General features: G+C 41.6%; 1 protein-coding gene across 1 annotated transcript; it reads right to left on the bottom strand.

Annotated features, from left to right (window-relative positions):
• Nucleotides 1-11,046: 11,046 nt before the first annotated feature.
• Nucleotides 11,047-11,531, bottom strand: LOC100600433 (10 kDa heat shock protein, mitochondrial). Its single transcript, XM_004089072.3, has one exon. It carries the CDS (start codon nucleotides 11,477-11,479, stop codon nucleotides 11,171-11,173), a length of 309 nt encoding a protein of 102 aa, XP_004089120.1. The 5' UTR covers nucleotides 11,480-11,531; the 3' UTR covers nucleotides 11,047-11,170.
• Between the last annotated feature and the right edge of the window lie 237 nt (nucleotides 11,532-11,768).

Raw genomic sequence — 11,768 nt, 5'->3', positions numbered from 1 at the left:
AAACTCTCATGGCAAGTTTAAAAGAAAGTGAAAAGTTTGTTTATATGGCTTTTTTAAAAGAATAGATGACCTATGGGTACCAAATTATGTTCCAGAAGACTCAAGTGGACCATGATGGAGGAGCCCTCATGTTGAAAATGCTTCCCACATTAGTACTTCATCTTAAAAACCAAACTGTCTCAATTTAATATGATAAATAAGCTTTTATTAAATGAAAAATAATAGACATCCAAAATACACAAAAACTATTCTGGATAAATTGTTTTCCTGAAGAACAGCCCCAGCTTTGGTCACTTCTATTTTATTTATTTTTATTTTTATTTATTTATTTATTTTTTGAGATTGAGTGTCACTCTTTTGCTCAAGCTGGAGTGCAGTGGCATGATCTCGGCTCATTGCAATCTGCCTCCTGGGTTCAAGTGATTCTCCTGTCTCAGCCTCCTGAGTAGCTGGGATTACAGGTGCGTGCCACCACACCCAGCTAATTTTTGTATTTTTAGTAGAGACAGGGTTTCACCATGTTGGCCAGGCTCGTCTCAAACTCCTGACCTCAAGTGATCCACCCACCTCAGCCTCCCAAAGTGCTGAGATTACAGGTGTCAGCCACTGTGCCAGGCCTGGTCACTTCTTTCTTTTTGTCTAGTACTATTCTCATGTTTATTTCTCCTCTTTCTGTTTTTTCTCCTTGCATTATTTTTCTTGGCTGTAATCCATAAGGATAACTTAATTCTCCTTAGACCCATCGGGGTTTAAATACCTGGAACCATCCCTACATTATGGACACTTCACCATTAAAAATACAAGATAAACCTTTGATATTTACTTTGCTGAACAAACTACATTTTACAAAACCAAAAAAAAAAAAAACACAACTCTTTGTAAATAAAAGATTATATAACTTACAGTTAGCTTCATTTTTTTATAGCACAAAATTTCCTCCATAGAGGAGTAGCTAGAGCCCAGCAGTCTCTCTGTGGGTGAGATGATCACAATCAATACTAGCAGGATTATTATCAGATTTAAGTGATGCTTGATTATTTCTTAGAATTTCACTCATATGTTCCCTTGTGTTTTCAAAACTTAATTTGAAATAAAATGTCTTAAAATACATAATTTCTTTCAAGATTTTGACTTAAGTCAAGACCTTGGTGTAAGTTCACACAGTATATTTGGAATATTATCATTGTTGATCTCCCTGCCTCTATTTAATACTTTATATTTTCTGCTTTCTTGGATATCAAATTCATATTAAAACTCTTAGTCTTGCAGTGTTCATATTCTGCATAGAATGTAGAGAATGATGGCCATGATTTGAAGTCTTAGAAGAAATGAATAGCTTTCTCTCTTGATTAAAAACTGAAGAAAAGCACAGACAATAAGCTGCAAGTACTGTTTCTGATGTTGTTGTTGTTGTTGTTGTTGTTGTTTTGAGACAGTCTCACTCTGTCACCCAGGCTGGAGTGCAGTGGCACCGTGTCAGCTCACTGCAACCTCTCTCTCCTTCGTTCAAGCAACTCTCCTGCCTCGGCCTAATGAATAGCTGGGATTACAGGAGCCCACCACCACGCCCGGCTAATTTTTTTATATTTTTAGTAGAGATGGGGTTTCACCATGTTGGCCAGGCTGGTCTCAAACTCCTGACCTCAGGTGATTCACCTGCCTCGGCCTCCCAAAGTGCTGGGATTACAGGCATGAGCCACTGCGCCTGGTCCTTTTATTTCTTTACATACTATTTGTGTGAACAGTGTTCGCGACATGTAAATACACAAGAGAGGAGAAAATAATGTCAAATCTGGGTCCCACCCTGCGATGTGTGTGTATTTGTGGGGAGAGAAGAGGAGGACGGAAGAAGTTGGAAAAACTTGCTCTTGGAAGCCCTTTTTCTTTCAAGTAATTCCTATGAAGACATCTTTTTCCCATAGGCAAAGGCTTCATTTCGTGAAGTTATTTGCATAACCATGTGCAAAAAGTTAATTCCAAGGACTAAATTCCTACAATTATGCTCCGCCAAGCATATTCCCTGTTGCTTCTGGTGAACTTTAAGGGATAAACCACATTTCAGTGGTCAATAGTTAAGACCCTGTGATATGATGAATAGTTAAGACTGTTGACAAATAAACAGGGTGTCTCCCAAAGTCATTGTCTAGAAGTAGCTGGTTTCCTAAGGCTGTTATGGGAATTCCTTGGTTAATTGGGACAACTGACAGATAATCTCTTGGGGTCTTTCCAGTGAAAGTTCTGGGGATTCTAAATTTTTCTTATGAACATAATTTTGGGAGAGTTTTCATTTTGCAAGAAATGTCATTCTGTATGAACAGTGAGCTCAGTGGATTCACGACCAAATTGGATTGTCTGATAATCACCAAAGCCCAGACGCTTTACACCCACAGACAGTGTTCATGGAGGTAGATACGCTTTACCTGGAACAGCACATCGTGATTGCATGGAAGTAAGGAGCAAGAACGTGAAGTGAACCGATGCACAATATTCTTCAAACCCAGAAAGCATTTCTACCTGAAGAAACATGGTAAAAATAGTAAATGAAGAACAGATGTTTCTGTTAAAATAACCTTACTGAGTCAGTTTCATTTCCATTATCCATTTAGATTTTAAAGTAACCTGGGGTTTTGTGATGTATGTAATAAATTTTTTTCAAATAAATTTAACTTGAAGTTATTTTGCCTTGTATGAAATATAAGAAATATTTTATAAAAGGTATAAATGTAGGATGAATGGGAATTCTAAAGATTCTTTAGGTTGAGATGGAACATTCTAAGGTATGAAAACAGATTTATACAGCTTACTCTGACTTTTGTTTTTCTCTCGTATTTTTTTAACATCAGTCAACAAGAAAACCACATTTGGGGATTCCCTGGGTGTTGTTTTTCCAGCTGCACGCCAGGAAGATGTTCAGTTTGTACACACACGTCACAGTCAAACACTGAGCAGATAGAACCTCAACAGTGCCTGGAGCAAATGAATAAATTAACAATGCAAATTTTAGAACAATCAGAACTTTTATGGTTCACGTTCTCCAGAAATGTAACATAAGCTATATAGGTAGTAAGTGGAAGCAATGAATAAAGACATTTTAATACCTAACACAAAAACCTAACACAGATTTTGTCTTAAAATCTCAATGTTTGCCCATCAAATTTGAGATTGTTACAACATCTCTGAAAACTGCTGTAGATTAGTGTTTGGGGGAAACCCATTCCCCTACAAATTCTTGTTCACCCCATATTTACAGTGTTTATATGAAGAACTAATAATCTTATTGCTGATACCTTTGAATCAAACAAATATTTGTTTAAATAACAGAAAAACTGGCAAGCTAATGTGGGCCAGCTCTCCACTACCTGCAATTAGTACAGAAATAAAGCAGAAACCTCCCATCCTCTCAGGGAATTCTGTATCTTGTTGGGGAGAGGAACACAGAAGAAACCGATTACAATACACAATGCATGCCTTCAGGTGCAAGTCCAAATTCCTAAGGAGGTGGGTAAACCTTTCTGGATCTGACCCTCGCATGCCTCTTCAGAACCATCTCCCAATTCCTAAGGAGGTGAGCAAATCTTTCCAGATCTGACCCTTCCATGCCTCTTCAGGACCATCTCCCAATTCCTAAGGAGACGGGAAAACCTTTCTGAATCTGACACTCGCATGCCACTTCAGGACCATCTCCCACCTCCGGAACTCACTGCAAGATATTCTTCCTTTCACTGGAGGATTTTTCCACCTCCGACGCCTCTTTCTTTACCTTTCCAACCTCTGTTCATCCTTCAACACTCAGAATAAAGTTGCCTTTTGTCGGAGGCTGCCCCTCACCAGCTACTTCACCTCACCCATCTCCAGACCCAGTCGTGGGGATCATGGAACAGGTGATAGAATCTCCTTCCAATGAAACAGTCCTGGAAGAAACATGATTCAGCAAGTTTGTTATTTCAGGGCCATACACGTAAAGCTTCATCACGCTTATCAAACAAACTCAAATGTGGTGAGGACCTGAGACAGTAAACATTCCCCAAAATCACTAAAAGAGGAAAGGGAATCAGATCACAGATGAAACTACACAAAACCCGTGCATTGAATGTGCCGTAAAATATAATCCCTGATGACGTTTCTGGAGCACCAAAAGCTCAGGGACGCCCCTGCAGAAGGTGGAGCACCTGCCCCCATCAGGGCACAACTTCTCCTTAGAGGACCCCACTCAGGGTGAATGAAGCAAGGGTCATGTGAGGAGCCATCGCCTCTGATCTGGTTTGGCTGTGTCCCCACCCAAATCTCATCTTGAACTGTAGCTCCCATAATCCCCACGTGTTGGGGGAGGAACCCTGTGGGGGGTAATTGAATCATGGGGGGTGGGCCTTTCCTGTGCTGTTCTCTTGATAATGAGTGAGTCTCACGAGATCTGATGGTTTTTTAAAAGGCAGTTCCCCTGCACACACTCTCTTGCCTGCTGCCACGGAAGACCTGCCTTTGCTCCTCCTTCGCCTTTCACCTTGATTGTGAGTCTTCCCCAGCCATGTGGAACTGAGTCCATTAAACCTCTTCTTTATAAATGACTCACCTCAGGTATGTCTTAGCAGTGTGAGAATGGACTAATATAATCTCCACTCACTTCTGGAGGGAAGGGTGGGTGCCAGGCTGTCACTCTGCTGGGTCAGAGGACCTGACTTCACACCACAACCCTTTGATCCTCCCACTCTGACAGGGTGCATCACAGACTGCAGCAGCCAAACCCAGTGACCAGAGAGTGCTGAGTCAGGCAGGAAGGTGCACTGCAGGGACAGAGGAAAGGAGAATGTGGCCTGGACCTCACCAGCCCAGCGCGTGAAGCACTCTGTTGGAAACTGTCAGCAGGTTAACATGATTGTGTTTCTACTTTCATCTGAAGTGTGAAAATTCTCCTGCATTGCTCCCGTGATAGAGGCTTCTCACCTGGCCAAAGAATGTCCTAGACGTGGTTCTGGACTCTCTGACGCCTGGGAGGGCCTCCTTTCTGGTCTGCTGAGCCTCACAAGGACACACTGGGTGTCTGATGCATTGCATATCTGTAAGGGTGGACACTCTCACCATCCGAGGGGAGTGCGGCAGGAGACCTGGGCACTTCAGGGCGCAGCCTTGGCTTTTAACACTTGCTTGCAGGAGCATTTTTTTGTATTGTTCCAGCCTGTGAATGTCTTCTGTATGCATTCTATTTCCGCCTTAATGCTCTGTATTTCTAACTGAAGATGGGTGGTATTAGTTCAATTTTTTTTTCTTAAAAAAAAAAAGTTTTCAAGTACAGTTTCCATAAATTTAAGTGCTAAAGGCTTTAATGCACAGTTTTCGTACATTTAAGTGCTAAAGCCTTCCCTATCCTCCCACATCACGTGACTGTCTCTTACATCCAACAGACACAGAAGCAAAAGATGAGCAAGGCATTGTTCAAAGCCAGTCATCTGAGAGTGCTTCAATACCAGTGAAAATATAACTAAAACCCTGCCATCATTGGTACACTTTTAGAACATTATTCCCACAGGACTCACTTATCTCAAAATTACAGTCTGTATTTCCTTAACATGGTGGGAGATCACAGAAAATAATTAGTCAGCCTACATTATCAAAATACCATGCTAAAGATAAACCTCCCATCCAAAAGGTAATTAAGACCTAAATCTAAATATATTCAATTACCTCTCCACACGGCTTTTGTAATTCTGGGAATTCTGCCCTAAGAATGAGCTAAAGTTCAGCTTGGGTTTTCACTAGAGCACTGATACGGAGAGAGGTAGGCAGTAGTTTATATGTCTGCCCTCCCTTTCTTCCAGATCCTGCTTCTGTAGGTTGCGGAGAGCTCTGTGTTGCTCCTAGTTTAGGAAGAAGGATGAGAGCCAGGCCCACATCTAGACAGGCAGATTTATAAAGGCAGCCACATTCAGTTCCCTGCTCACTTGATGCCTGTGTTAAGCGGAAAACACTGACAGTTTCTACATCTTTAATGGGGAAAGCTAATGATAAAGAAAGACTGCCGGCATTTGGGGATTATGTTTGTCAGAAGGGACAGCCAGATTGTTCTGTGATTCTTAAATCATAACAAAATTGATGAGGGGTGACACTCCTAAGAGTTGGCAAGATGAAGCTAAAAGTTGGGAAATCTAAATCTCATTTTCAGTGATGCTTCTGCTGTTTGTGCTTTCAAATCTATAACCATCAAATGAGAGAATAATAACTACTGTTCTTTAAAGAAGTCCTGTAAAAAAAAAACAAAAAATGTGATGATTGAGCCAAACACTTCTTACATTGAAATTTCAACCAGGATCTTAGGTTAAGAAGAGAGACAGCAGAAATTCCTTTTAAAAATGCAAACATTTTCCTGTGAAAGAGATATCAGATAAATGTCTTTTCATCATTAATAAACAATGAAGACTAATATGAGATTAGCTCACTTTAAACCTCATGGTGTAAAAACACAGAGATGACCAGTCAGCTTGCTTTTGCAGCTGTTTGTTTTTCTGATTAGAAAGGTAATTCACATTCACTGCAGGAAATACATGAAGTACTGAAAGTACCAACAACAGCGTCACTATTTGTTAGCTTCTTGGCAGACTTTTTGCTGCGTCCGTGTAACCTTATGTTTTTAGCAAAACTGCATCCTGACTCCACCTCCAGTTTCAATGTAACATGTCTTTACACATGTGGATATCCAGTATTTCCCCAGATCATGGCTGATATTTCCAAGCAGCAGAGACTCACCGACAGTGTTTCATTCTCCGGTAAAGATGGACAGAGCGCAGGAGGAGATCTCTGCAAAATCGTGGAAGAATAATCATTGTCATGCAAAAACATGTCCTGAGCTTCTTCAGATGAATAAAGAGAGCGACGACATCTTTCACTCTGTTTTTAGTCCTGATCGCCATTGGGAAGGCTCAGTCTCTGAACGGTAACTCTTCCCTCCAAGAAATCCCTCTCCTTCCCCAATCCTGGGTTCTACTGTCTCAGCACAGGACCACAGCCAACAAAGACACAAATGACCAGAGGACAGCAATAGCCAGTGCTGTGCCTTGCATTTTCCATGTGAATTTCCTGCCTCATGTGCCTACACTCTATTTCCTGCCACAGCACCTCTTCCACCTTTTTTTTTTTTTTTTTTTTTGAGATGGAGTCTCGCTCTGTCGCCCAGGCTGGAGTGCAGTGGCACGATCTCGGCTCACTGCAAGCTCCACCTCCCAGGTTCAGGGCATTCTCCTGCCTCTGCCTCCCGAGTAGCTGGGACTACAGGCACCCGCCACCACGCCCGGCTAATTTTTTGTATTTTTAGTAGAGACAGGGTTTCACTGTGTTAGCCAGAATGGTCTCGATCTCCTGACCTTGTGATCTGCCCGCCTCGGCCTCCCAAAGTGCTGGGATTACAGGTGTGAGCCACCACGCACGGCCCTCTTCCACCTCTTTGCACCAACGCTCAGGGGCCCTGTGGACTCTGACTTTCCAGCCACACTTTATGTTTATCCAAAATGCTCCATGGTCATATTTGAGGAAACTCTGGCTTCTTTAACAGAAAAGCTTCCATGTGGGGGCAGCAGAAGTGAAGGAGGGATCTCTTGGAGGAGGAGAAAGACTGAACCTCCAGCCTCAGCAGGCTCTGGTCCTGGGCCTCCCCGTTGTCCATGGGTTCAGACTAGCACCACCCCACAGCTCTCCGTGGAGCAGACTTCACTGAGAGCCTGGGGAATGGTAATGGGAGCTATGGCCAGGAGCCTCAGGGCTGGCCGGCAGCTGTGCCTGCTCTCTGCTCCTCGTGGGTGCAGGCCATCTTCATGGGATCCCAGCAAGTGCCCACCATGGCACCAGCCAGGTTTTCCTCACTTTCCTGGCAACCACCACACAAAACGAATCCTCTGAGCCCAGCCAAAGGAACAAGGCTGCCCATGACCAGCCTCAGACACAGTGGAAGTCTGGCTGTGATGGGACAAGGGACAGAGATGCGGAGGAGGCTCTTCCTGAGACCCAGGAGCTCGAGGCCACAGCTAAGGCTGTGTCAGGAGAGCAGAGACAGCTCCTGCATGGGCCACTGCACATGCAGCTCAGGAGTGGGTGCAGACAGACCCCATGGTGGGCAGCACAGCCACCACAGTGAGCTCAAGGCAGAAGAGGAGGCATGAGAACAACCTTTCCACATCCCAGGCTCAAGGATGAGCATGAGGCGAGAGCCACTCACACACAGGGAGAGTCACAGGACGGCCCCTCAAGGATGAAGTGACTGCAACAGTAAAACCCAACTCCGCTCCCGCTCAATGCCTCATATAGTTTGGCTGTGTCCCCACCCAAATCTCATCATGAATTGTAGCTCCTATAATTCCCACATATTATGAGAGGGACCTGGTGGGAGATCATTGAATCATGGTGGCAGTTTCTTGCATACTCTTCTCATGGTAGTGACTAAGTCTCACCAGGTCTGATGGTTTTATAAGGGGAAACCCGTTTCACTTGGTCTCATTCTCCCTCTTGCTTGTCGCCATGTAAGACATGACTTTCGGCCAGGTGTGGTGGCTCACACCTGTAATCCCAGCACTTTGGGAGGCCGAGGCAGACAGATTGCATGAGGTCAGGAGTTTGAGACCAGCCTTGCCAACATGGTGAAACCCTGTCTCTACTAAAAATACAAAAGATTAGCCATGCGTGGTGGTGCACGCCTGTAATCGCAGCTACTCGGGAGGCTGAGGCATGATAATTGCTTGAATCTGGAAGGAGGAGGTTGCAGTCAGCTGAGATTTCGCCACTGCACTCCAGCCTGGGTGATAGAGCGAAACTCAGTCTCAAAAAAGAAAAAGAAGACATTCCTTTTGCTTTCCGCCATGATTGTGAGGTCTCCCCAGGCACGTGGAACTGTGAGTTTATTAAACCTCTTTTTCTTTATAAATTACCCAGTCTCAGGTATTTACTCTGACCTGAGGGCTTGGTAGGAAACCTCTGGGCCCAGCAACTTTAACAGCAGTGTGAAAATGGACTAATACAATGCCCATTGGATTGGCACAGCCCTGCCTCCCACTAAAAGCCTGATAGGAAGCAAGGCGCGCTCTTCTAGGCCCAAAGGCTAGTTTCCACAGTTTTTACTGTTCTTCCATACACGATGTCCAGAATTCAATTAAATATCAAGCGATCTTCCCACACACAGAAAGAATAAAAACTGCTAATTTTCAAGATAAAAATCAATCAGTGGACACATATGCAAGAATGGCCCAGATGCTAGAACTATGAAATCAGAACTGTAAAACCGATAGTTAATATGTCAGAGATCCAATGGAAACAGTGTTGCATGAACATATGGGGATTGTCAACATAGTTATAGAAATTATTTTCAAAAGGGGCATGCAAATGAATTATTGGAATAGAAAAGCACTATTTCAGAAATGATAAATTTCCTTGACAAGCTGAAATCAATATTCATTTTAAAGTCGTGCATACAGGGTTACTTCATTTTCAACAATAAGACCAAGATGAATCTGTGGGAAGGGGATAAACTTTCCAACAAAATGTTTCTGGAGAAAGTGAACCTCCACATACCAGAAAGTCAACCTGACCCCTTGCCCTGCATCCACGAAAAACCAGCAGCTACCATCACACCTGACGGGGTAGGACCGAATGCTTTCCCCTGAAAGACGGAGAAAACACACTTTCCTGCTCTCACGGTTTCTATTCAACATTGTACAGGTGCATTTAGTCAACATAATAAGACTAAAATTAAAAATAGGAATATAGATTTAAAGTGTTTTAAAATTGTTTTTATTTGCAGAATACATAATCACCCATATAAAAATCTCAATGAATATAAATAATCACTGGATACAACGTCAATGTTTAGAAATAATGTATTCCTATATGTTAGCAAAGAACCAGTGGAAATTAAAATTTAAAGAATAACATTTATAATAATTTTAAAACATAAAATATTGAGGGTCTTTTCTAAGAAAATATTTGTGGATTTGCATATGGGAAACTATAAAGTATTTATGAAAGTACTTTTAAAAGACCTAAATTAATAGATGAACGATTCATTAATTGAAAAAATTCACATTATTAACAATTCAGTTCTCCCTGAGTTGATCCATAAACCCAAGGCAATTCCAATAAAAATCCTAAAAGAGTTTTTTTGGCAGAAATTAACAAATTGATTTTGAAATACTTCTTTTGTAAAAGTAAAATGCTTAAAATAGTCACTTCTTATTGTTTTTCATTTTACTGATTTCTAGTTATCTACTTACAGTTTGAAAGACATGATCTTGAATTTGACTAGCATTTCTGGTTTTCTATTGTTGGTGTGGACGAGAGCTGAGTCAGTGCCCAATAATCACTGTGGTTTTATTTAAAACATGTCTCAGATGATATTTTGAAATAACATCTGTTTCTGTCTTTCACAAAGCTTTCATAATTCTTCAGTGTCCATTAAATAAATTACAGAGTCATTATTCTTCTATTTGAAGTCGTCTGTACACAGGCTCAACCTCACAAGCTCGTATTTTGAGACTACTTGCTATTCATCTCTATTCCACTGAAAATGACTTTTGATCCAGGATTTACCACACTTTGTCTTTCTCCTGTATTACCTTCTATCTTGAATACATTGATTTTCACTTCCATTTACCTCAGCTCCAACTGTCCTTCAAAGCCCAGCTCAATTTTAAACTTTCTCCAAAAGCTCTCTAATATCAAGTCAGATTTAGTGTGCATGTCTCCAGTATTCCCCTAGCGTTTCTGAAGACAGTCCTCAGTTCCATACCCCTCACAATGGTGCGTCTCTGTTCAGTAAATACTTGCTGAACTGAATTGCACACTATCCTGGGATGAACTTGCTCAGGAAAAGATTGAACAGAGCTTGAAGAACAGCTAAAATGAAAACTACAAAAGGGCTTCCTTAGTGTGAGAAGCTGGATTCCAAACACATAACAGCAGGTGAAAGAGACACATGAAACAGGGATTATTCACGTTCTCATTAACTAAGATTCTTTTTTTTTTTATTTGGAAATGTTTATATCAGTACAAGGAAACAATTTTGGAAACACTGGATGTCGTTAGTTATCATTAGTTTATTATAAAAGAGAAATATGGAAATTATTTACATGACGAAAGATTTCAGAACTTCAGTGGAATGGGCAGCTTCGTGTTGATGCCATTTCAATAGTGACTTATTTCAGTCTACGTACTTTCCAAGAATGTCACCATCTCTAAATAGGAAATAATCCTTGTCATCTAGAACTACTTTGGTGCCTCCATATTCTGGGAGAAGAACTTTATCTCCAACTTTCACGCTAACCGGTTGAATCTCCCCACCCTTTCCTTTAGAACCCGATCCAACCGCGACTACTGTTGCTTGCAATACTTTTCCTTGAGATTTTTCTGGAAGCATAATGCCTCCTTTGGTTACAGTTTCAGCAGCACTCCTTTCAACCAATACTCGGTCAAAGAGTGGAAGAAACTTTCTAAACGCTTGTCCTGCCATGACTCCCCCCGCCTCAGACTCGTACTCTGCTCTAGGGTAGCGCCGCAAGGAGAGACTCGCGGTAACTAAGATTCTTTAATTCAGGACATAGTCTCTGAACACAAATAAAAGGAGAAGAAAAAAATGATTTTATTGACTTGAGAACGTATGTCAAAGTTGCTTTTTATTTTAAGAGCTATTTTTAAAAGTTGACCAAAAAAGCATCGTATCAAACAGTAACTTTCAATTTTGAATTGTAGAATGCTTTTAATCTAAAAAAAAAAAATAAAGTTTTCAGTGGCATAAAATA

The sequence above is a fragment of the Nomascus leucogenys genome, chromosome 9, assembly GCF_006542625.1.
Source record: "Nomascus leucogenys isolate Asia chromosome 9, Asia_NLE_v1, whole genome shotgun sequence".
NCBI classification, from domain to species: Eukaryota; Metazoa; Chordata; class Mammalia; order Primates; family Hylobatidae; genus Nomascus; species Nomascus leucogenys.
Note: the sequence above shows the minus strand (reverse complement) of the source record. Positions and strands in the feature narration are given on the sequence as shown.